Source organism: Telopea speciosissima, chromosome 1, assembly GCF_018873765.1.
Source record: "Telopea speciosissima isolate NSW1024214 ecotype Mountain lineage chromosome 1, Tspe_v1, whole genome shotgun sequence".
Classification (NCBI taxonomy): Eukaryota; Viridiplantae; Streptophyta; class Magnoliopsida; order Proteales; family Proteaceae; genus Telopea; species Telopea speciosissima.
In genome coordinates this window covers 897129-923848 of record NC_057916.1, presented here as the reverse complement: position 1 = coordinate 923848, position 26720 = coordinate 897129, and the positions used below count along the sequence as shown (strand labels likewise).

General features: G+C 45.5%; 3 protein-coding genes across 3 annotated transcripts; all 3 read left to right on the top strand.

Annotated features, from left to right (window-relative positions):
• Positions 1-1433: 1433 nt before the first annotated feature.
• Positions 1434-1844, top strand: LOC122639088 (transcription factor HEC3-like). Its single transcript, XM_043831926.1, has one exon. The coding sequence runs from the start codon at positions 1434-1436 to the stop codon at positions 1842-1844; it is 411 nt and encodes a 136-aa protein (XP_043687861.1).
• Positions 1845-22588: 20744 nt separating this feature from the next.
• LOC122639001 (protein TRACHEARY ELEMENT DIFFERENTIATION-RELATED 7A-like) lies at positions 22589-22987 on the top strand. The gene has a single exon (XM_043831845.1). The coding sequence runs from the start codon at positions 22589-22591 to the stop codon at positions 22985-22987; it is 399 nt and encodes a 132-aa protein (XP_043687780.1).
• Positions 22988-24603: 1616 nt separating this feature from the next.
• Positions 24604-25944, top strand: LOC122648853 (stearoyl-[acyl-carrier-protein] 9-desaturase 6, chloroplastic-like). Its single transcript, XM_043842128.1, has 2 exons — positions 24604-25175; positions 25377-25944. Exons 1-2 carry the CDS (start codon positions 24732-24734, stop codon positions 25941-25943), a joined length of 1011 nt encoding a protein of 336 aa, XP_043698063.1. The 5' UTR covers positions 24604-24731; the 3' UTR covers position 25944.
• The last annotated feature ends 776 nt before the right edge of the window (positions 25945-26720 follow it).

Here is a 26720-nt window from a genome sequence, read left to right as displayed (position 1 = left end):
ACACACAGAGAGGAGCCTAGATTGAAGTTTTATTAGAGTATCTTTTTCTTTTTCATGATCTCTTCCCCAACCCCAACGGTGAGAAGATATGAGAGGTAAGGTCTGATCCAATCCATCTCTCGAACTGTTTTTCCCCCCATTAAGTAAAGTCTTTTTGTGATTAGAGATGAAAATGAGAAAAAGAAAGTTGACGGTGAGGGCTGGAAATGTAAATCTACCTCTTCAAGAGCCACATGACACTAATCCTTCTTGTTAGTTTTTTTAAGGTAAAAGGTTGTGTGCACGGTTGTCCACAGTCGTCGGATGGAGTCGAGAGAGGTGTATCCATCGTAGACATCATCCCCATCTAACGGTTTTTGTATGCACGACCGTGTACAAAACCCTTCCCCTTTTTTGTTTATAAGAAACTGAAATTGTATTAAAGGATCCAAGAGTAGTTGCCAATTCATATCCTTCATATATCATTTCATTTTAAAACATTGGAAGAATATGAAATAAGGTTGAAAACGGCTCTTTAGATTTTGTTCATAAAGAAATGTATTGAAGAGCAAGAATTTAATAATGTATTAATTTTTAAGATCAAACTATATATTACAAGGACAAAAAACAAAAAAAGAAAAAGACTTCCAGGAGAACACCAGTTTGTTTATTTCGGTAAACAAAATTAAAATATTATAGTTACAGTACTGTTACAGAAAGTATATATGTGGAAGAGTATATATATATATACGTATCCAACTACATGCATGAGAAATGGAAATGGAAACATCCCCAATTGGATATATATAGTTCCCAGAAAGTCAGAAACTGTGATGTCACCTCTCAGTAAAATCTTCTTTCCTAATTTTTATCCATCATCCTATTTTACAGGCTTTAATTGAATTCCTTTTTGCTTCAATTCCTTAGTTTTAAGTTCTTAGTGAGTGAGATGATGGAGAGCTTCTCATATATATATATATATATATATATATATATATTTTATGAATGAGATATCTTATAAGTGCATGGAATTGAAGAAGAGACAAGCATACATGATTCCTGAACCATAGAAGAAAATTCTTGCCCGCCCGGCCCCTAGCTTGTTTGTTTCATGGATATCAGGGCTCACAACAGCAGCACAGCAGGTAACCACAGTCGTTGTGGCCTCGATGATGATGATATTATGACGACGACCATGGAAGATCTAATAATCCTAGACGATCATCAACTTCCTTATAATGACTTGGTAATTAATCCAGCTGCGCGCTACTTATGATCCTCTTCATCAGATACCTTTCTCCATCCCTTTACTCAGCTGCGGCTCAGGTTTCTCCAGTGATGATCATCATCAAGTGGCGGGGACACAGAGAGATCAGGAACAGCAAGATCAAGATCAAGAGACATAAGAAGAAGAAGAAGAAGAAGAAGAAGAAGAAGAGGAAGAGGTAGGAGGCATGAAAGAGATGATGTACAAGATTGCAGCAATGCAACCTGTGGACATCGATCCAGCCACCATTCAAAAGCCGAAAAGGCGTCGTAATGTCCGGATTAGCAATGATCCCCAGAGTGTAGTTGCACGCCATAGAAGAGAGAGGCTAAGTGAGAAGTTAAGGATTCTCCAGAGGTTGGTTCCTGGAGGTACACAGATGCACACAGCTACCATGTTGGACGAAGCCATCTCCTACCTCAAGTTCTTAAAGAGACAACTTCACCACCTACACCTACACACCAATCAATCTATGCCGCATCTCTTCCCTTCTTCTTCTTCTTCTTCTTCCTCCTCGGTGCAACCAGCTGTAGAGGCCGCCGGTGGTGGATTCACCATTATTGGCGGCACCGGCCGGCCACATCCCATGTCATCATGAATCATGATACCTAGCTTGTGCTTTAACGATCATCATGAGGTAATTAATTAAGATCAATTAATATTAATACTCAAGTAATTAATTATATCCTATATTACATGCATATATCATTCATTCATTCATTCATTATAACTCACCATCCCTGTAAGTGTTATATATATATATATATATATATATATATATATATGGATAGATTATAGATAGATAAGAAAAATCATGCAATTAGTGACGTTATCTAGGAGGAGGAGAGTCCCTTCTCTTCTTTGTGTTTTTGTTTTTTTTTTTAAATTTTAGTTTTGGTTTATTGGGGGATATGTGAAGTAAGTTTGTTAGGATCTGTTTGACAAATTGGCAATTTAATAATGAGAACCGTTACTTGAGACTTGGAGTTACGTAATTACGTATACATCCATCCATCCATCCATATATCATTAATTAATTATAACATATTATATACTTATATTGCTTGCTTGTGAAGTCTTCAAGCACCAAGTTGGCCGGAAATTTTGTTGGGCCGGTGCCGAAAAAGATCTTGTGAATCCCGGCTGCATGTGCAGCGCCAGGCTTAAGGCGGTGCGTTTTGACCGCCTTATCTCTGTTCTGGCAAGGCGCTTGGGCAAGGGTAAGGTGGTCAAAATGCACCGCCTTGAGTTTGGTGCTACACATGCAGCCAGGTTGCCCAGATGCACAGGAGCCAGATCCGGGCCGGGGCTGTCTTCTCTTCCCGGAAGAATACTGTGACGTGTCACTCCTATATGTAAATCTCGCTGATGCCACAATTTTGCTGCTATGCCCATAACAGGAATGTTCCTGTTACAAGGCTAGCAGTCAAGGAAATGGAATAACTCACTTCCCCTTTGGATTCATAAATATCCTCCTAGGTTTTTGTCTTTTCTAAAATACCCCTTAAGATTTCCTTTCCTTGACTGCCAGCCTTGTAGCAAGAACTAGTGTAGCAGCAAAATTTCGTCCTTGCTTGACCCTGATGTTAGACATGGGTTAACTTAGGTTTTCGTCTGGTTCTTTTTTTTTTTTTAATATTTTATACAAAAATTCTATGGGACAAAGATTGCTACCTGGTCGCATGCGGTGCACGGTTACTGCACCTAGCCACAGGTTTGCAGGAAATGACTGTTGCGAAAATCCTTGAGGGCACGACAGTCATTTTATATGGCCTTGTGTCTTGGCACAGGGGCAACGCACCACAAGTGACTAGGTAGCGTTCTCTTTCCCAATGTTTATTTATTGCATTTTTTACAAATGCCCCCTTGAAACTGCCCATTTGTCTAAATGCCCCCTTACAACTTTTCTAATTGTAAACTCCCCCCTACTTTCAAAACATTGTAGCATTTTGGTCTAGTCCGTTAGTCTGGGACGTTAGAGGTTAGTTTTAATCGATTTAATGACCAAAATGCCCTTCTGATAAAAACCCACCAAAATTAAAGACTAAAATGACCAAATTGCCCTAATCTTCTCCAAATGTTTGAAACTGAAATTTTTTCCCCCAAATCGTTTAGGGTTTGAAACTGATAGGATCAGAAAAGAAAAAAAAAAAAAAAAACTCAATCAAGTGACCTGCTCTTACCAAGTTGATCACTGGCGGGGTTTAAAAGATTGAAAGATTTTGAATATCCACACGGAAGGTTAAGGAAAAAACAAAAACCCAGCACTGTATACGATTTGGTTCTTTGGAACCTTGCTATGGACCCTAGAGTATGTATGATTTGATTTTTCAAACTATAATAGGAATACTTTTAATTATATATAACAAATAAAATGATCGAGAACAGGTTTGCAGTTTGCCTCTATATTTTTTTCCTTGTAATTGAAAACCTGGACCTTTAAAGTTGCTGTTTATAAGAATTAAGTAGATCTATAAAAATCACTTCCATTAAAATGGAAATTAATCACCGAACCATAGCTTCCATCTTCTTCTTTTTTCTGTTTTCCCTCCTTCCACTTACTTGAATTCTCATCTTTTTGCAACTAAGAAGTGAAAAACGATTCTTTCATCCAATTTGTGAAATTTCTCTCATGAGGAAAATTGAAAGTCCAATTGTGCTTATACTTCATCATCTTGGAAAAGATCTGTCCGCATTGTTTCAGTATATCAGAACAATCTTTGTATAAATGAATAAAGAATAATGGGTTGTTTTAGAGGGCATTAATGCCTCCTAATGCCTCCTAAGTTACAAAAACGGAGGATTGTAGAGAGAGCTTGCAGGTGGAGGTGGAGGCAGGGGATAATGGGCTATAGAGCGATGGGTTGCAGTGGTGAACGGAGGATAGAGAAAGGGGGAGATGCAAAGCACTGGGTGTAGTGGCGGTGGTGGGAGAGAGATACAACTGTGTAGATGGATTGAATGGTTGAGATGCTTTCTATCTGCAAATCAAATTAGTTGTTTTGTGCGACTGTTAAGCAATCAAATCAGCTGTTTGAGGGGTTCTCACTAAAAACTCTTACCCATCTCGGAAAGAGTCCATTCCTTCTGTAAGAAGCTGCCACCACCTGCGGTTGCACTACTAACTGATAAATAGATCCTGTAGTAGAATGTATGGAACAATTGGTCCCTTTGGAAGGTATTGAAACCAGGATCTTTCCATGATTTTCCGAACTTTGTGAGAAGTAATGGCTTTCGAAGAACGTTCTAAGCATCTTGGATGTGGGTAGTGAGCCATTGTAAAATTTTCGTGGTTCCTTGATGGAGTTTTTTTTTCTCCCTAATTCTATCAGTTTCAAACCCTAAATGATTTGGGGAAAAAAATTTCAGTTTCAAACATTTGGAGAAGATGAGGGCAATTTGGTCATTTTAGTCTTTAATTTTGGTGGGTTTTTATTAGAAGGGCGTTTTGGTCATTAAATCCCCTAAAACTAACCTCTAACGTCCCAGACTAATGGGTTGGACCAAAATGCTACAATATTTTGAAAATAATGGGGAGTTTACAATTAGAAAAGTTGTAAGGAGGCATTTGAACAAATGGGCATTTTCAGGGGGGCATTTATTTTGTAAAAGAGGGGAGGAAATGTACAAGACTCACAGACACATGAGCCACACGTTCTATGTCATTGACCAAACCTTGAGAGATGAGCAAACTGTAGAAAAAACGAGAAATATAAATATAGAAAGAAAATCATGTCGCTACAAATATATAGTGAAACCCGACATAGGTACATATTATTGAAATGCCAATATAGTCCTAAAATACTTTCATGCTTTACCGTTTCTTAACAGTCTTTTAGAATCAATTCACAAATGCAAGCGACGGAATACAAGACACCATAACCCTCACACAAACAAGTAAAGAAAAGATCCCACCAGCACCCACCATAACAGAAGAAAAATCACACCCGAACAACGAGCTCTCCCAATGGGATAGCCCAAGAACACACTCAACTATGATGAAGCCAAAAGACATTCACTCCCCAACTGGATCTTCTTCCTACCGAGTTATCTCGATTCCATGGAGAGGAAGATTACTTAATTATATTTTTTGCGAGGCTAATGTTATTGCTGATTCTCTTGCAGTGAAAAAGCAACACATCTTAGTTATCTACCACTTGGGATCTTCTCCCTTCCTTTGTAGGTTCTGATGTATTATGGGATTTTCATTGGAAAACCAGATTTAGGTTTGTGGACTAAAGGCTCCTATCCTTTGGATTTATTTTTTTTTGTCCTTGTTGGGTTTGTATTAATTGCATCTGCTGATGGCTAAGGTGGATATTGTAAAAACAAAAAAACGAATACCTAAAACAACGTAGAAAACAAATGGAAATCGCAAGCAAATAATTTATCCAATGCAAGAATTTAGGTGGTTTGACAAAATTAATTGTCAATGTCTACTTCACTATCAATGGAAAATAAGATTACAATGACTTGTCCTCATGCCTCTCTCATATTACAGAGAATTTAAGTCGATGCAATGTTATATAGATGTACTTTTTCTACCAAATATATATATATATATATAGATGTATTTTAATTATTGAAATACTCATAACGAAAATGACGGAATACAAAACATCACGTCTCTAAACATATATTCTAATCTGTTATGTGTATCAATTTTCCTTCTTCGTCTGAAAATGTCCAACTATTAATTCTGTAATTTATTTTTCCGGACTAGGATCCTCTACCGTATTGCAAGGTGTGTAATACATGTTTTGCAACACAACAGAGGCCACATGGCACACATGGCCTCTATTGTACCGCGGCAGGATGTGCACCACACTCCTTGCAATATAGCAGAGGATTTTATTTCTATTTTTACCCCTTTTTATATATTTCTTGCTGACTCTTATGATGAAGATAAAAACAATGTTGGAAAATTTGTTCCAATATACATGACTAGGTACTGACTGATGACACACCATTGGATGTATATGGATTGAGCCATTGGATGGTCCACGAACCAGGATGACATGGTTAGCCTGTCATATTGGTATTATATTGCACGATGATGTATAAAAAATAAAATATCAAACTAAGCTAGCTAGCTAGCATCAGGCCTTAGAAGTTGAGAGCGACATGAACATCGGAAACAGGAGCCTTCAACCATGCATGCCGCCTTTAATGCAAGAGAGCTGTTGTTGCTGTCAATTACATCGAGTCGACATGCTCCCCTCAATCCGGGCAGTTGGGCTGCATGTGCAGCGTCAGAGGTGATGCGGTGTGGATTTAGCGCCTTACTTTAGATGTTTTGGCAAAGATAAGGCGATAAATTCGTACCGCCTCAACTCTGGCGCTGCACATGTACCCCAACTGCCCGGATTTACTAGATCTTTTTCATGAAAGTACTCCATTGAATGAGAATAAATAAAGGCAAGGCCACCTGCCAATGTGTGGGATGGGGTGGGGCCTCATTAATAGTTAGTAGGATGGGATGCATGGATTGATTAGCTTTGGAAGTGGTTAATGGTTATCTTTCAATTTTACAATTAATTCACTCTCTCCAACCACATTTTTCAGTTTCCATTTTCCATGTTCTTTCTATGACCTCCTGCAAATGCAGATATAGGACTCGACAGTTTCTGTTCATGATGCCATTCATTTATCACCTCATTAATTATTTATAGGGAGAGACAAGGTTTTTAGTCTGCGCGTGTAAGTTGTAACCTTATAGATTTTTTTTTAATTGGTGATCTATCGATTGTTGTGATGTGAATAATTTCAACTATTGTAAAAAAGAGATAAAAAAGGGTTAATGATACTCCCTACATCCACTAATGTAATGTTTAGTGATGAGGCATAAAACACCCCACCTATCAGAGACTGCCACAGGGTCGACCCGACCTCAGTTTGAGAACCGAGTTGGGCCGAGCAGAAAATTGGGCTGACCCCATCTCCACTATAAGTCACTTGATAGAGTCAGACTTGCGCAAGCTAGTTGGTGGCTGAGGCCGAGCTCATACAGGTTAGCCATAAACTCCTGGCCGAGCTTACTGCCGAGACAGACCTCTCGGGCCGACCTCCTAGGTTAAGGTGACGGCCAAGGCCGACCCATCAGGCCGCCCTCCTAAGCCGACCTCCTATGCCGAGCCCTCCTCTGAAGCTGCCATAACGCCCCATCGGGGATCTCCCGGCCACGTCAGCACATCCCGAGAATCACGGGATAAGGATCAAGCCACGATCCCAGCGCAACACGGAATCGCACTCTACATGGACTCTTACCTTAATAAGAGTCCGACCCCGAAAATAGCTCTCCACTCCGCTCTACGCGAGAGAACCTTCCGAAAGAAGGACTCCTACCATACTAGGACTCTCCCAACCGCCTCATCTCCTCCTCACTCTATAAATACCCAGGTATGGAGCACCATTCCTCATCTTGCTTTTACTACGCAGTTACGCTGTTGCATTGGAGACCTGACTTGAGCATCGGAGAGTCCTAGGCCGGAGCCACACCGGCTCTCTTGTGCTCATCGCTTGGGTTTTTGCAGGCTCATCCGTGGGCGAACCGGGCTTCGGAGGTTTTCACCCGCAACAGATTTGGCGTCGTCTGTGGGAACAACATCAGCAAGCATCGTCATTTCGACCAACTTCAAGAGCAACAGTAATGGTGCACACGAGATCAGGGCAGCATGGCTCGACTTCCCGCACGGACGAGCCACAACCCGTTGGGCAGACGAGGCGATCACCACCCCCCGAAGCCTCTCGGCAGGGGATAAACAGAAGACCCCCTCGGGCAGGGGGTGTGCAACCCATCACGGGCACCATTCCCCCCACCAGAGGGTGGGAATGGGGGAGGTGTGCTAACCACGACCGCGGCTGGCCGGGTACAGGCCGAGCCAAGCTTGGACGGGATGGGCCTACCAGCGCAGCCAACCTTGCCGGAGAGTTTGGACCCCGAAGCCCCGGTAAATAATCGACAGGTTATGGACTTGCAGTTGCAGATGCTCCACACCAACGAGATGCTACGCACCTTCATGAACCAGATGGCCCGAGGCGGGCTGATGGGCCAACCACTGGTCGTGCCCCCTCCAGCTCCGGTCTGCGCAGAGAGAAACTTACAGCAAAATGGTGGCCGGCGTAGGGCCGAGCTGAGCCGAGCCGCGTCCTCACACCCGTCTCGTCAGAAGACTCCATCTCCGCGCCCTAGTAGAGGTGCTCGGCGGGATGAGCAAGAGCATCGCCAAAGCCCGCGAACAGGGCAGGAAATCGAACCAGCCGGCTCAAGAGCGAGGAGGTCGGTATTTTCTGGACGGCTCGGAGAGGACGAACAGCTGAGGAGAGTCCGAGAACAAAGGAAAGAGCCGATTAAAAGGCGCACGGTGAGATAAGGAGAAGGATCTCGTCATACCCCCCGGCGTCAAAGCTCGCCTCCCAGAGAAGAACAACAGGGGAGCCCCCGTGGGTCCAAATTCCAGGAGGAAAGAAGAACAAGGAAGGATGTTGTGGACCGAGCTGACCAGAATGGCCAACCACAACAGGATGATCGACCCTACCGACTCCTGGCCGAGGAGCCGGTTGGCCGAGCACCTAAAATTGAGCTGGAGAGGCGGCTACGAGACTTGGTGGAGCAAGTGAAGGGGTTGAAGAAACAAGCGACCCCGGACACCTACTTGTTGGTCGGGCGTCACCCATATCCTCCTGAGATCATGACCGCGCCGCTACCAAACGGGTTCAAACCTCCCCCGTTTGATCGATATGACGGGACGACCGACCCGACAGATCACATCAACTACTTTAATGCGATGATGACCATGTACGGAGGAACCGAGATCGTTTCTTGTCGAGCCTTCCCTGCATCCCTCAAGGGCGCGGCGACCTCAGTGTTCTCCTGGTTGCCGCCGAACTCTATAACAAGCTTCGTTCAACTCTGTCGAGCATTCGTCACGCGCTTCCAGAGTAGTATGAAACACAAGAAGACAATGGTCAGCTTCCTCAGCATGAAGCAAAGGCCCGATGAGTCAATCCGAGCATTCGTCTCCCGCTTTAACAAGGAATCCCTAGACATCAAGGATTTGGATGAGGCCACGGCCCATACTGCTACGAGCAACGGGCTTGCCGACATGGACCTCATCAAGGACTTAGCCAGGAAGCCAACCAGAAACCTGGCCGAGCTCTTAGAGAGATGCAATGAATTTGCAAATATGGCCGAGGTCCTCCAGGCCCGGAAGGGAAACGAAGGCCGACCCGACAAGAAAAGGCCGACAACAGACGACCGTAGGGAAGACAAATGGCCCAGGACGGATTGTCGAGCTGACAAGTCGGATCGAGCTCGGAGCCCCGACTACACTCCACTGAATACCTCGCGTAAGGAGATCTTGATGCAAATACAAGATGGTTGGTACATCCGCCGACCCCGCCCGATGCAAGAGGGGTCATCTCGAAATCCCAACAAATATTGTCAGTTCCACAAGGACACCAGTCACGACACCGAGGATTGCTATCAGCTGAAAAGAGAAATCGAAGAGCTGATAAAAGCGGGCCATTTGAAGCGATATGTCAAAGGAGGCCGAGAAGATCGTGGGGGTCGGCGGCCTGAAGAGTGGGATCAAAGAAGAGCCGAGCCGACGCTGGAAAATAGGCGAGTCGAACGAGAGGAAGATAAAGTCCGAGCTGAGAAGAAAGAGGACGGGTTCGGGCCGAGCAGTGACAAGGGAGTCCCCATATACACTATCCTTGGAGGGCCCGGACAAGAGACTACTCGAAAGGCTAAGGCAAACGTGCGGTTCATCGGAGTTGCCGAGATGCCCACCAAGAAACTCAAGCCAGCGGCGATGATCTCCTTCATCGAGGTCGACCTCGAAGGTATAAGTTTACCTCATGATGACGCTTTAGTGGTGCAGGTAGAAATTGCGAAGAGACCCGTCCACCGTGTATTGGTCGATACCGGCGCATCCGTGGACCTTATGTCACTAGAGGCGTACCGATAATTTGGCTTTGGAGACGAAGCGCTCAAGCCGGAAGGCACCTCACTTCACGGGTTCTCGGGAGCTACCACGACCATCAAGGGCTCAATCGACCTACCGTGGCATCGATCAAGAGGTCGATTCGAGGTAGTGGGTACTCATCTTTTGGACAAGCCTTCTTGAGGTCGATGTAGTCGACACACATTCTCCACTTCCCATTCGATTTAGGGACCATGACGACGTTAGCAAGCCAAGTCGAGAATTTTTCTTCTCGGATGAACCCTGAGCGGCAAAGCTTCTCCACCTCTTGTTTGATCGCGGTTTGTCGATCAAGTGCGTAGTTCCTTCTTTTCTGCCGCATTGGTTTTTGACCTGGATCTACGTGGAGCCGATGTTCAGCTATATGCCTGGGTATGCCCGTCATGTCGGCAGCCGACCAGGCAAAGACATCGGCGTTCGCCTTTAAGAAAGCTCTGAGCTGATTCCTTTGATCTTCACTCAGTAATGATCCGAGCTGGACCACCTTTGCTGGGTCATCTTCGCTGAGATGAAATGGGGTCAGGTCGTCCTCTCCTCTTGATAAGCTCATCCCGATGATCCTCGGGTAGGTGTTCGACGCACATTGCCATTCCTCGGATATTACCTTTGTTTTGCTTGATAAAAGTAGCATAGCACTCCCGCGCCTTCTTCTGGTCGCCTTGGACCTCGCCGACACCGTTCTCGATGGGGAACTTCATCTTTAAGTATGTCGGGGAGATGATGGCTTGGAGAGCGATCAATGAAGGACGGCCGAGTATGGCGTTGAAAGCCACTACCGATAGTACCACCATGAATTTGACTTGGATCATCGCCTGGCCGACCTGGAAGAAGCCTTTGGCGTATTGAGGAAGAACCAAATGAAGCTGAACCCTGCCAAGTGTGCATTCGGCGTGACCTCTAGAAATTTCCTCGGCTTCATGGTCTCTGTCAGAGGTATCGAAGCCAATCCGACAAAAATCAGGGCCATCCAAGAGACGAGCCCTCCAAGGACGATCCGAGAAGTACAGAGGCTAAACGGACGAGTAGCGGCGTTGGCACGATTCATGTCGAGATCGGGAGACAAGTGCCTACTGTTCTTTAAAGCCCTCAAGAATATCCGGAACCCAAAGGACTTTATCTGGTCGGACGAATGCCAGGAAGCTTTTGAAGAGCTGAAGAAATATTTGGAGAACCCGCCTCTTCTCAGTCGACCCGAACCAAAAGAGGAGCTTCAAGTTTACTTAGCCGCTACCCCTGTAGCGGTCAGCGCGGTGTTGATTAGGGAAGAAAGTTGAACTCAAAGACCCATATACTACATCAGCCACGTTCTTGTCGATGCCGAGACGAGGTACTTTGGGTTCAAGAAAGTAGCATTCGCTCTTGTTACGACCACAAGGAAACTAAGGCCGTACTTCCAAGCTCATCCAATCGCGGTACTGACCGACCAGCCACTCAAGAAGATATTGCACAAACCCGACGTTTTGGGACGGCTGATCACCTGGGCGGTTGAGCTGAGTGAATACGATATAAGCTATCATCCGAGGACGGTGATAAAAGGACAAGCTCTTGCCGACTTCATCGTCGAATGTACAGGGCCCGACCTTGAGGTCGGGGAAGAAAAGACAGTAGAAGAGGTCGGGGCTACAGCCGACCCGACTTGGACCATGAATGTCGATGGCTCAAGTAACTCCGGAGGAAGCGGGGCCGGCCTGATACTGGTAAGCCCCGAAGGGTTTCTGATCCAATATGCCCTGAGGTTTAAGTTTCCCGCCTCGAACAACGAGGCTGAGTATGAAGCCCTCCTAGCTGGACTTCGAGTCAGCAAAGCAATGGGCATAAAGCGGTTGAAGGTGCGAGGAGACTCCCAACTCGTGGTCAACCAGATCAATGGAGACTATGAGGCGAAAGACGAAAGGATGATAGCTTACCTGAGCCGAGCCCGAGATCTGATTTCCGAACTCGAGCACTTTGAGATGACTCGAATACCGAGAAAAGAGAATGTCGCGGCTGACTCCTTGTCTAGGTTGGCTGAGGCCGACCTCCAATATCTGAGCCGATCAGTATACATAGAAATCTTGGACAAACCCTCCTTATAAGAAGAAAGCGTAAAGCACATTGAAGAGGACGGGCCGACCTGGTTAGACCCCATTGTCAACTACTTAGAGAATAACCTACTCCCTGAGAACCGAGACGAAGAAAGAAAGGTCAAGATCCGAGCTACCAAGTACACCATGATCGACGGAGTGCTCTATAAAAGAGCAATCTCGGCCCCTCTTCTCCGATGCCTTGGACCGAAAGGAGCCGAGTATGCCTTGGTCGAGGTGCATAAGGGAATATGCGGGAGTCACATGGGTGACCGAGCTCTTGCATACAAGATACTTCGGCAAGGATTCTATTGGCCAAGAATGCAAGAAGAGGCCATGAGGTATGTGAAGACGTGCGAGAAGTATCAACTGTTCGCACCAATCCCAGGCCGACCAGCAACAAAGTTGACCTCAATGATGAGCCCAATCCCTTTCGCTATGTGGGAAATGGACATTCTCGGAGATTTCACCCCGACATCGGGAAACAGAAAGTACATGGTAGTGGCGATCGATTACTTCACCAAGTGGGTCGAGGCTGAGCCCCTTGCAACCATCACCGAGAAGAACATGGAGAAATTCTTCTGAGATAAGGTCATCTATCGATTCGGGCTATCGAAAGTGCTCATCACAGATAATGGCACACAATTCAATAACCCAGCCTTCCGAGAATTCTACGAACACTTCTACATTGACTTTCGACCAGTCTCAGTAGCTCATCCACAAGCAAATGGACAAGTAGAAGTGTCCAACCGAACATTACTCGTCGGCATTAAGAGAAGATTAGACGAGGCTAAAGGGAGATGGGTAGAAGAGCTCCCAAGTGTCCTATGGGCATATAGGACGACAGTAAGAACACCAACCGGGGAGAGTCCTTTTCGCCTCGCTTATGGGACCGAGGCCCTCGCCCCGGTCAAAATTATGGCATCGTCGTACCGAGTGCTCAACTTCGATGAGAAGACCTATGAAGATGGACTGAGAGCCAACATGGACTTCCTTGACGAAGTTCGAGAAAATGCCCTACTCCGGAACATGGCATACCAACAGAGGACGGCAAAGTACTATGACTCAAGAGTTAAAGAGCGGCACTTCCGTCAAGGGGACCTTGTCCTCAGAAAACTCAGCGCATCCCAGCCGAGGCAGCAAGGAAAGTTAGCACCAAATTGGGAAGACCCGTACATAGTCTCCAAGCAAATTCGCCCTGGCACGTATTGCTTGCAGACTCCGAGGGGCAAGAAGGTACCGAGACCTTGGAACTCGGAAAATTTGAAGAAGTTTTTTCAATAACTGAGCATGCTTGTATTCGGCTTCAGCTCCGACATTTGATTCAATAAAATAAAGTCTTTCTCCACCACTTAACGTATTTGCAAGCTCCTAAATCAAAGTCGTAAGATCGATCCTCATAGACCTGGCCGACCTCGAAGACCGACCCTCATAGGTCGACAGCCAAGTCGTAAGACCGGTCCTCATAGACCTGGCCGACCTCAAAGACTGACCCTCATAGGTCGGCAGCCAAGTCGTAAGACCGGTCCTCATAGACCTGGTCGACCTCGAAGACCGACCCTCATAGGTTGGTAGCCAAGTCGTAAGATCGATCATCATAGACCTGGTCGACCTCGAAGACCGACCCTCATAGGTCGGCAACCAAGTCATAAGACCAGTCCTCATAGACCTGGCCGACCTCGAAGACCGACCCTCATAGGTCGGCAACCAAGTCGCAAGATTAGTCCTCATAGACCTGGCCGACCTCGAAGACCGACCCTCATAGGTCGGCAACCAAGTCATAAGACCGGTCCTCATAGACCTGGCCAACCTCTCAAGAGCAAACTCCCCCTTTGGCTGAGCCTAACAAAGTTTGAAACTAAGCCAAGGCATTACGCACGGCCAGGAAGAATGCTCGGCCACGTGTCCACTTATATGATAGCCTGTCCAATCTGACCGATGGGAACGGCGAATTAACCAACCAAAGCGAGGATCACATTGACCTCGGGCATGGCATGGCCGAGCCATCGACCACGTGAAGCATGGGTAAAAAAGAGACAAGTTCCTAAGCTCGGCTAGCGGAACGACTCGGCAGTTCGGCCACAACCTCAAATAGAACAGCGTACATAAGGAAGAGAAGGTTAAGAGCTCTGAGCTAAAACACTTGGACAAATTCTGGCAAAAATAGATTTTTTCATTCATTATAAGCTGACTGCTCGGCACGGTTACAAGTTGGGCAGTTCGGCCCCCAAAAAAAAAAAAAAAAAAAAAAAACAACGACAACAATAAACAAAATTTTACATCTCGTTCTCCTCGGCGTTGGACTTGGAGGCGACCTCGGCGGTATCCACAACAGTAGGCTCGACAGGGGGGTCTTTTGGTCCAGCATCAAGAGGGAGGACGTCGGCCTGAGTAGGTTCCTCAAGGGGCAGAGCCTGGGTGACCTCGGCTCCCTCCTCATCTCCCAACTCCCCGACAAAGGTAGTCGTGTCATCATCAAAACGGGAGAGATTGAGATCGGGGTAGACCGCCTTGATCTCGACCAAGAGCTCAGCCCGGCCTGCCTCAAAACCTTCGGCATAGGGAGGCTTTCTGATCTCATGACACACATCAGCATATTCCTCCGATTGGAGATAGTCGCTGATCGCCTCGTCCCGAGCCATGGTCAGGTCTTCCTTGGCCTTCTCCCTCGTCTCGGCAAGCTGAGCCTGAGGCCGGACCTTCTCCTTCTGCCTGATCACCTCGGCCTGAGAGCTCTCCACTTCGGCCTCGGCGACAGTAAGCCTCTCTTAGGTCTCCCGACGCCTCTGAACCGCTTCCTGGTAGGCCTTCTTGCACTGGACACCCAAGGAGTGGTTCTCGGTCAGGAGTCTCTCAAAGAGAAGCATGGTCTCCACTGCCTTGGCGAAGCCCTACAAAAAAGCATGAGAACAAAAATCAAGACAGACTACACAGATCAGATCTAATCATAAGAGCCGACCAGGAAACTTACCATGTTGAAATCCTGAAACAGGGTGGAGAGGAGCTCGGGGTCAGACAGCGCCTCAAGTTTCTCCCTGTCGGTTGGAAGCCGACCTGCATCCAGCCATTCCTTGGCGTGTGCGGCAGACGTCAATGCCGAGTCCCCTGGGAAGAGGCGCCAGGTCGGCCTCACAGGAACTTTGCTAGCCGAGGCCCTCCCCAAGATGTATCGGGAGATGTTGGGGGGTGAAGCCACGGGCGAAAGACCACCACTCGTCAGATTGACCGAGAGCTTCTGACGCTTGGTGTCGTTCGACGGGCTTCTCTCCCCTTTTCGGCCTTTCCCCTTCCTCGGAGACCCCACTGGGCCCATACTCTTCTCGGCCTCAAGGCCGACCACAGCGTCCGATGGGCCCAACATCACGGCCTTACCCTTGGGGGCCTTGGAGGACTCGCCCCTGGACTTCTTCTCTGCATTCTTCTTCCTTCGGTCCACGAGGGTCTCAGCCCTTAGCCGAGCTGTATCCATAGGGGGAATGTGGCCAACCACTGCAAGAGAAACCGAGAACATAAAAAATAAGTCGAAAAAGAAAAGAAGACTAAGTAAAGGGGTCAGCTCGAACAACAGAGACGGGCTCGGCTCGGGGCTCCTACCAGGGGTCATATGCCACCTCTGAAGAAACCCCTCGTCCTGAAGCTGGAGGACATCGAAGGGCGGATGCTGGAGGATTAAGTCAAGCGAGGTCATCTCGTTCTCGGTCAGGGGTAGTACCCTATTGACATAATTCAAATGGATCTCCTTCCACTCGGCTCGGAGAGGGCTGTTCGGGATCGAAGCAAAGAAGAAGCGGGGCTTCCACTGCTTATTGAAGCTCGACGTGTCAACCAAAAACTTGTGGCTTCCCAGGGACACACTCTTCCCAGATCGGCGGATGAAATAATACCACCCCTTTTCTGGAGACTTCTTCAAGAAGAAGAGCCGAGAGAAGAGCGCTACGCTTGCACCTCGGCCCATCTCGCAAAATAGGGCGTAGAAGCCGTACACTGCCAGCCAGGAGTTTGGCACCAGCTGACCCGGGGACAGATGGAAGTGGTCCAAGATTTGGTCCACCAGGCTGAGGACGGGGAGCCTGAACACATACTTGAAGGGCAGCTCGTATAAAGCCACCTCGCCAGGCCTAATGTAGCAGGCCATCTCCCCTGGGTTAGGAGCTCAGAGCTGGATGTCCTCGGGGATGGCGTAGGTCGTCCTCAAATAGTCGAGGTCGGCATCCATGATAGTGCTCGGAACGGTGCCGACACTCCCTTCTTCGAGCTCAGGGGCGTCAGTGGACGAGCTGACCGAGCCAACCCCCACTTCGGACGAATCTCCCTCACTTGACTCCTCAGCGGATGAGGACAACCCAGAGTTCTTGGCTCGGTCCGTGGCAATTAGCTAGGCCACGTGGTAGAACTCCAGGAGCAACGGAGGTTCAGCCACCTCGGCCTGACGAGGCTCTACTACATTGGGCTCATCTGAAGTCGAGCCCAACAAGTCTATGGTGGGAGAACGAGCAGGGAGCTCTCGGCTTGGACTAGCGCCCTCTGTCGCCCTGACGAACAGCTCGCCCATGAGACTACTACCAACTGACATACTGGGCGGAGAAGACTTACTAGTTGAAGAAGAGCTGAGGGTGAGCTGAGCGCGGACGAAGCAAAGGCCGAGCTGATTACGAACCAGTAAAGGCCAAGCGCTACAGAGCTAAAGAATTCGAGCTTGCCGAGGAGTCAATAGTTTAGAGCAGTGAAGAATGAATAGTTAGGAGTCGCCTATTTATAATTCTTGGCTTGAACTAATCTAACGGCCGAGCAGAACTCAGCATAATTCAACGGCCCAGATCAAAGGACATTTCGAATTCCCGAGCCTACCATAATGACTTCGCTGACGTGGCATTGACACCCAACCGGCAGACCGTGCAACGTCAAATCCACGGTAAAAAATAAGCTCGTCTCGACCACAAAAATCTTCCAGACAAGCATACTAGGAAATTTCACTCATCAGTGCCGAGCCGACCCCTGATGAGTGGGGGAGCCTGTGATGAGGCATAAAACACCCCACCTATCAGAGGCTGCCACAGGGCCGACCCGACCTCAGTCCGAGAATCGAGTTGGGCCGAGCAGGAAGCCGGGCCGACCCCATCTCCACTATAAGTTACTTGACAGAGCCAGACTCGCGCAAGCTAGCCGGTGGCTGAGGCCGAGCTCATACAGGTCAGCCATAAACTCCTGGTCGAGCTTACTGCCGAGATAGACCTCTCGGGCCGACTTCCTAGGCCGAGGTGACGGCCAAGGCCGACCTCCCAGGCTGAGATGACGGCCAAGGCCGACCCATTAGGCCGCCCTCCTAAGCCGAGCTCCGAGGCTGAGCCCTCCTCCTCTGAAGCCGCCATAACGCCCCATCGGGGATCTCCTAGCCACGTCAGCACATCCCGAGAATCACGGGATAAGGATCAAGCCACGATCCCAGCGCAACACGGAATCGCACTCTACATGGACTCTTACCTTAATAAGAGTCCGACCCCGAAAATAGCTCTCCACTCCGCTCTACGCGAGAGAATCTTCCGAAAGAAGGACTCCTACCATACTAGGACTCTCCCAACCGCCTCATCTCCTCACTCTATAAATACCCAGGTATGGAGCACCATTCCTCATCTTGCTTTTACTACGCAGTTACGCTATTGCATTGGAGACCTGACTTGAGCATCGGAGAGTCCTAGGCCGGAGCCACACCGGCTCTCTTGTGCTCATCGCTTGGTTTTTACAGGCTCATCCGTGGGCGAACCGGGCATCGGAGGTTTTCACCCGCAACATTTAGGGACAACGGAAGTTCACTACTTATATAGATTGAGATTGAGATTGAGATTGAGATTGAGATTGAGATTGAGATACATACAACCTCATCAAGAGAGTAGATATACAACGTGGCGAGGATCCGGCCGTTTAGATTTGAGGATATGTGGTTTTCCCATCCCGATTGTGGCAATGTGGCGAGGGAAGGCTGGTCCATCTCTTCAGGAGAGTCGCCCGCAAATAGAATGGCGAAGAAACTGGAAAATACAAAGATTACCTTTAAGAAGTGGAATCGGAGGAGCTTTAGTAATATTCATGTCAAAATCCAACAGCTCAAGGAGGAGTTGGAGAAATTGCAATCTCAGTCGCAGGATGAAGATTTTCAAGAGAAAGAAGAAATGATTATCACTCAATTGGAAGCAGAGTTGTTGAAAGAAGAGCTTTTTTGGAAACAGAAATCCAAAATTGATTGGCTAAAAGGGGGAGATTTAAATACAAAGTTTTTCCATGTGGTTACACTCAGAAGGCGCCAAAATAATAAAATTTTCAAACTTAAATAAGCTGATGGCTCATGGACCAAATCTGAAGCGGATGTTTATCTCCTTCTTCAGGAGTACTTCAAGGAGATTTATAAGGAAGGGTGCACGAATGAGGCTGCAATTGAGGAGGTGATTTCTGAAATTCAATCAGTGGTCACTGAAGATGTTAATGCAAATCTGTGTAGAATACCGGATTTGGAGGAGGTAAAATCAGCTCTTTTTTCTCTTGCCCCTCTAAAATCTCCCGACTTTGAGACGTTAGAGAAGATATCTATCAATTTGTTATTGATTTCTTTAAAAATGGATCTCTCTCAACTTGGCATAACCGTACCCTCATCTGCCTAATCCCAAAGTCTAAAGATGCTGACTCTGCAGATAAGTTTCGTCCTATTAGTCTATGCTCGGTGGCAGTGAAGATTATCTCCAAGTTATTGGCTACTAGACTCAAGATGGTCTTGGACTCTATTATTGATAGCTCCCAATCGGCTTTTGTTCCGGGTAGGTATATTTTCGATAATATCCTCATAGCTCATGAACTATTTCATTTTATTAAAAAAAGGAGAAAGAAAAGCCAATCCCAATTCATGGCTATTAAACTGGATATGCGCAAAGCATATGATAGAGTCAATTGGAATTTTATTGAGAGGATGTTTCTTAAATTGGGTTTCTCAGAAGTGTGGGTTAAACTTGTGATGTCTTGCATCAAGTCGGTTTCATATACTCTTTTGATTAATGGATCGGAAAGCGGGGATATCATCCCTACAAGGGGAATTAGACAGGGAGATCCCCTATCTCCGGCTATTTTTATTATTTGTGCTCAAGCTTTATCTTCCATCCTTAATGCGGCAATTTCAAAAGGAGAGATTCATGGTATTAAAATTAGAAATCGAGGCAGTGTCTTCTCCCATCTTCTCTTTGCTGACGATTGTCTTCTCTTTGGTAAAGCTCATATTAAAGAGGTAATTGAAGTGAAGAAATGTCTGGATCGTAACTGTCAAGCTTCCGGTCAAGAGATCAATCTTAAGAAGTCCTGCATTACCTTCAACAAAAATACTCATGCAAAATTTAGAAGATGGTTCTCTAGAGTGCTTAAGATTCCTTATGGAGATGGTCCGGCTAGATATCTTGGTCTTCCCACAGATTTTGGCATTTCCAAAAAATTGCTCTTTGAAAATATTAAGGACAGAACTATCTCCAAATTGCAGGGGTGGAAGAAGTCTCTCCTATCAGCAGTAGGTAAAGAGGTCTTATTGAAATCTGCAGCCCTCCCAATGACAAATTATGCAGGTGCAAATTTTAAGCTTCCAAAATCTTCTCTGGAGGAGATTAAAAGGGCCTCTGCAAAATTTTTTTGGGATGACAATTCTGAGAAACAGAAGCTACAGTGGGTTTCTTGGAATAGAATGTGTAATTCAAAGCATTCTGGAGGTTTGAGATTTAGAGATCCGTATCTTAACAACCAAGCTTTACTTGCTAAAAATGCTTGGCGCATGATTTCAAAACCGGATTCTCTTTGGGCAGTGATGATGAAGAATATTTACTTTCCTAGTGGAGATTTTTTAAATGCTAAACTGGGGCATCAACCTTCGTGGGGTTGGCGGAGTCTCCTTGAAGGTAGGGATGCTTTATCCATTGGTCTGTTATGGTTGGTGGGGAAGGGTGATAAAATTTCAATATGGGAGGATAATTGGATACCCTCGGCCAAGAACTTCAAAGTTATCTCCCAAAAACCGGATGATTGCCCTGTTGAGAGAGTTTCAGATCTTATTCATGCTCCAACCAGATCATGGAAGGTGGATCTACTAGATGCTTATTTTTTGCCAGCTGATAAGAGGGTGATCCTAAAAATTAGCTTGAGCTTGTTTCCCAGTGAAGATAAGATGGTTTGGGGTGGAGCGAAGTCAGGCATTTTCTCGGTCAAGTCCATGTATCACTTGTTGAACAATAGGAAGGAGATTAAGATATCTAACCAATCCTCCTCTTCATCAGTTGCTCATAAGAATCATATGTCCATGACAGATCAATTGTGGAAAAGAATATGGAATGCTAAAACCCAGCCGAAAGTCAAGCTTTTTTTGTGGAGATGCTGTGCAGATGGAATTGCGATTGGAGAAGGTTTCATGGCCAGGAAAATTCCTATTAATCCGGCTTGCTTCAGATGTGGGGAAAGTTTGGAAACAGTTGGTCACATGCTCCTTACATGTCCCTTTGCTAGAGCCGTTTGGTTGGGCTCATCCTTATCTCACTTAACCTCTATGCCTACTTTCAATAAGATGAGCGATTGGTTGCAGTGCTGAATCCTATTTTCAGCAGGGATAAAAAGTCGGCTCAAGAACGATTCTCCCGGCCTCTTTCTTACTTTGGTTCATTTGGAAGGCGCGTAACGATTTGATTTTCAACAATAAGCAATGGTCACCACAAAGAAGTTATTTCCATGGTGAGAAAGCTCATCAAGAATTCTCTTCGGTGGTTTGCAAACCTCCCTCGATCTCGTTGAAGTTGAAGAGCGAAATTTTCCTTCCTCCCATTCTTGGACTCCCCTAATGAGCCTTTCCTTAAAATTAACTGTGATGCAGCATGGGTTAAAAATTCTGGTAAAGGAGGTTTAGGGGTCATCATCAGGGATCATCGGGGGATTCTTATACATGCATTTTCTTCAGGTACCTCCTGTGATTCTAGTCTTTACGCTGAAGCGCTTGCTATCAGAACGGGTCTTCTTCAAGCGGCTAAACTCCATTTATCTCATATTGTGGTGGAGTCGGATTGCTTAAGCCTGATTCAACAACTGAATTCAAGAAGCTTCGACTATGAGATTGATGCTGTGGGCTTTGATATTCTTCAGCTTCAAAGCTCTTTTGTTGCCTGTCTTTTTTGCTTTATTCCAAGGTCGTCTAATGTGGTTGCAGACTCCTTGGCCCGGTCGGCCCTGTCGATTGAGTCACCGATGGATTGGCCAGTTTCCACTCTGTGGCTTCTAAATCTCTGTGAGAAAGAGGCCACTGCCTGTAATGACTCTGGTATTCAATGAATCTTCTTTCAACCAAAAAAAAAAAAAAAAAAAAGATATACAACGTACCAAGATAGTAAACATGTTACGCGTGCATCAATCATTGTACTTCCTCTCTTTCTGAAAAGAAAAAGAAAAATCTTTGTAATTATGATTTTGTAACTGATGACTAAAATAAAAATCATAATTAGGACAGAAAACATTTGGCCGGCCAAAATCTATATATAAATTACTTAAGGGTGCTTCTTGTAGTCACCAGCATGGTGAACTTTGAAACTGTAACCCTTGTGATTGCCTTATTAATGCATTATTTCCTAAAGTTAGAATTTCTTTTTCAACAAGCTTGCTTAGAACAAGATTTTTTCCATTACCTAAACTCAATGTTTAAAAATTCCACAATTCCATCAAGGTCGAGTCCACTACTCAGACTCTACTCCATTCAATCACAGCCACTATTTCAAAAAATCAGAAGCAGATCAGTCGAATGAATCGGTCTAATCAGATTGGAATCGGAGCCATGAAAAATCCCGATTCCAGTCCTCTTTCCGGATCAGAGAGTAGGTGTTTTAATTAGGTGAAAAGGTAGAGTGTATCCCATCAACGTACGTATCTTAAGGAGCTGGGCGGGAAGAAAAGCGTTCTTGAAGGGAAACCCGGAAATTTTGAGAACGTACATTTTAATCCAATCAATGACAACGCTTCAATATCATCATTATCTTAGAATGAGAATCAAGTCATGTACGTACTCAAAACTTATACAAGTAAAAATGAATGAAACCTAGCTCAAAGCTTCGGTTCCCCCCAATCCCTCCATCCACTACCCGCATCCCTCTCGATCTCTTTTACTACAAATACACCTACACACTCTTCTCTCTTCTCCATCTCTCATTCTCGATCTGCTCTACCTACTAATCCCAACTTCTTCTATCCATCCTGGCCACCCATTATCTTTGATAGCTAACCCACTACGTACCAACATGCCTCATCCCGTTAACCGTATTACCTATCCTTTCCCTTATTATTCACCACCACCATCTCATCCAATGGTTCCACCACCTCCTCATATTGTTCCGACGCCACCTCCACCTCCACCATCACCGCCGGGGCACCACACTATCATTATAATAATCGTGTTTGTATTACTTGGTCTCTTCTTCCTTGCCGGCCTCTTAGCTGCTTTGTATTGTTTCTTCATAAAGAATAAGAAGAAGAAGAAGAAGGTTGTAGAAACTGAGATCATAAATATGGATGAACACATCAAGGGCCAGGAAGACATCGTACCAGGCCCACATGGAACGCAAGTTAAGGTACTATCTGTGGAGGAGGACGTGCATATACAAGAAGAGATTAAGAAGAAAGAGAAGGTTGGTGGTTAAGGATCCCACACCCACATTAGCAGTGCAGATGGAGGAGAAGGAGAGAGCATTAATTCTCGAACAATAATTGAGATTGAACCAGCATCCTCTCACACTTCCATGGAATCCCATCTTCAGCAGAATTGAAGCTCTGATATTACTAGTTATTTACGGGCAGGCATACAAATGGCATTGGAGAAGGCTGCCATTCAGTTCTTCCACTACTTACCTACTTCTTCTTTCAACTTTTACTTTAATATTTCTTGTGATTTCTTATTGCTTCTCTATCTTCACTCTCAAAGAAATAATTTAATGTAAAAAATGATTTATTTTTCACCCAAAGTCCCAACAATTTAATAGTCGTCATAAAAGGGTGTGGTTGGCAGCAATTTGCATTCCACATATTTCCATCAACAACTTTAACCTTATGGAGAGAATAGATCGATAACCCTGTCAAGGTAGACCTCAAACCCAAATAGGAACCAAACCGGAAGGACTAAGAACAAGCAGCTTAGAGGGCTTTCCATGAATTTTGAGATTCATGCATCCCCCTACGTACCCCTATACCACCCCGATTACTCAAATGCCACTACAATTAAGAATCATCATGGGAGCCTATTTGTGATGCATCCCTACAAACTCATACCTCTAATGCAGGTCTTGGGTTTATTATCTGTGACAATAGTGGTAGACCAATACATGCATGTTATGGCAAATTGCATAATCTAACAACAAAGTACTAATTTCACTTCTCACTGGTGACTGCATCGATACACTAATTACAATTATCCCCATATCTAGGATATCACTTATTTGGCATCGAGTTCAGAATCATGTAATTTTACTTTTATTCCAAGGGAGGAAAATAGTTTGCTCGACTCCCTAGTTAGGAAGGCCCGATCCTTAATCTGTAGTAGGACTGATTGGCCAATTTCCACTGCATGACTTCTAGAAACTTGTAAATCAAAATCCATGTGTACTATACATTTTTATGGAAACACTATGGGGGAGGGCAAGGGCCATACGCACGTGACAACCAATAAGAACACACGCAGTGGCATCTCAGGGGTGGAATTTCGATCTTTCATCTTCAACCCCCAGAAAATATGCATGAATTGCGAAAGCATTTACCTTTTTTTTTATTGGGATTTAAAAGGTCAAATATTAATATCCATGAAACGTAAGAAAATGTACATGAAATTTGGAACCTAGTGGATTTAAAAAAGTATTCGTGTTTAAAAAAATAAAAACGCGCACTCCAAAAATATTAAAAGTAGACTAGCACACAACACAACATCGACAACATCGACGGTTCAAGTGGTAGAACTATAAATACACGATTCTTCCTCCCCATTTGGCCATCTCTCTCAATCCAGCCTCCTCTACAACAGACAGACACGAGAGTTGTACCCGGCCCCCTCTCTCTCTCTCTCTCTCTCTCTCTGTGCGAGTTATAAAGAGTAAGAAGGTCTTGCTATAATACCCTCTTCCCTTCCAGAGTTATAAAGCTTCAAAGTCCTTTCCTTCTTCTTTAGGAGGAAATTAAGCAAATATGCTGCAGCACTCACAGAGTAGTCTTTTTTGCTACCCACGGCAACTCTCCTCCCTTGGGATTAACAGTACCCTGATCCATTTCACACATTATAACCTCCAAACCATAACCCCTGCCACCCGCGTCGTCAAACTCCGGCGACAGTCGGTTTCCTCTGTAGCAGCACCACCTCAGCCGCGTTCGGCAGTGCCAGGTCCGTCGAGGACACACTCGATGCCACCTCAGAAGGTGGAGATCTTCAAGTCTCTTAACGAGTGGGCTGAGGAAAATATACTCCCTCTATTAAAACCAGTAGAGCAGTGCTGGCAGCCGCACGATTTCTTACCGGATTCATCCTTGCCCTTGGATGTGTTCCAAGGGCAAGTACGTGAACTACGTGAGAGAACGTCGGAATTGCCCGACGACTACCTGGTGGTTTTGGTGGGTGATATGATCACCGAAGAGGCCCTACCCACGTACCAGTCTTTCGTCAACCGCCTCGATGGGGTTAACGATGAGACCGGAGCCAGCCCAGATTCTTGGGCCACCTGGAACCGTGGTTGGACAGCCGAAGAGAACCGGCACGGGGATCTGCTCAGGACCTACCTGTATCTCTCCGGACGTGTCAATATGCACAAGATCGAGACCACCATCCAGTACCTTATCGGCGGTGGCATGGTGAGTAGTATTAATATTCGTAAGGCTTAACCTCACCTCTACAATTTTTCAGCATTTAATAGGATGCATATATATTTAAGTTTGGAAGGTACACATACGTATATACATACATTGAATGCAATAGACGGATGACCGACAAAAGAACTACTACTTAAAAACAAAGACAAAATGACCAACACGTGGTTAATTTTAATTGGGCAGGACACGGGAACGGAGAACAACCCTTACTTGGGATACGTGTACACATCGTTCCAAGAGAGGGCCACGTTTGTATCGCATGGCAACACGGCCCGGCTGGCAAAGGAGCATGGAGACATAGTGTTGGCACGCATCTGCGGAAGCATTGCTGCAGACGAGAAGCGGCACGAGAATGCATACGTGAAGATGGTGGAGAAGCTACTGGAGATAGACCCCTCCGACGCCATGTTAGGGATCTCCGATATGATGCGAAAGAAAATCGCCATGCCTGCTTACCTCATGTACGACGGTCAAGATCCCAATCTCTTTGACCACTTCGCCACCGTCGCACAGAGGATCGGAGTCTATACAGCCGGAGATTATGCAGACATATTGGATTTTCTGGTTGGGCGGTGGAAATTGGAGAAGCTAGAGGGTCTCAACAGCGCTGCCAACGAAGCCCAGGATTTTGTGTGTAGATTGGCTCCCAGGTTCCGAAAGCTGCATCAACGAGCGGAAGAGCGAGGACGTAAAACGAAGCCACGCACCGTGCGCTTCAGTTGGATCTTCGACAAGGAGGTTGCCTTTTAGTTTTGTAGTTAATTAGTTCTTTCTGTCGTACCACTAATTCCTTCCTTCCTACGTTGTTAACTGTCAAAACGATGCGATGGGTGTTATGGGTTATGACAACCTCTATAACTCATTAATGGATCGATGTAAAATATATAATTTCTACGTTTCCATTGGGATCCCATCAGGTTCTCGTCGTCGGTGAACCATTCTTGTACGCTCTGAGGCAGAGGCGAACAGATGGAATGGTTCTCGTATGAGAAAGAACCTGAACCATTTTCACGTTTCCATGTTTCCATTGCTATTAATTAATTAATAATAAGACACTATGTTGTATGTTAAATTTCTACCAAACAAAAATTAAATATTGTATATTAAATGTATTTAATAAAATAAAAGGTTTCATGAAAATGAGTAGTGTTGAAGCGATGCGAGGTGGAGCTCGGTGTGCTGTGATTTATTTTTTATACATTTTTGAACGCTAAACGGTCGTTGGTGTACCGCGGGCACAGCCTAGCACGAAAAGACTGGCACAAACCTGCAAAAGTGGAAAGAATTAGGAGTGTATCGGTCTTTTTATGCTGGATTGTAATGTTCTTACACATTTTTTTAGTTCATGGTTTTATTTATTTATTTTGCCAAGATATCTATATTATTAGATTAGATTTACTGTTTTCCTTACATGTGGTAGTTAGTAGGATTATTTAGTAAAGTTAGGAATAACCTTGAACTTACCCAAAGATTTAAGTAGAAATAACTTTTGTTTTATCCACTAGAATCAATTCTCTCCACTCAAAA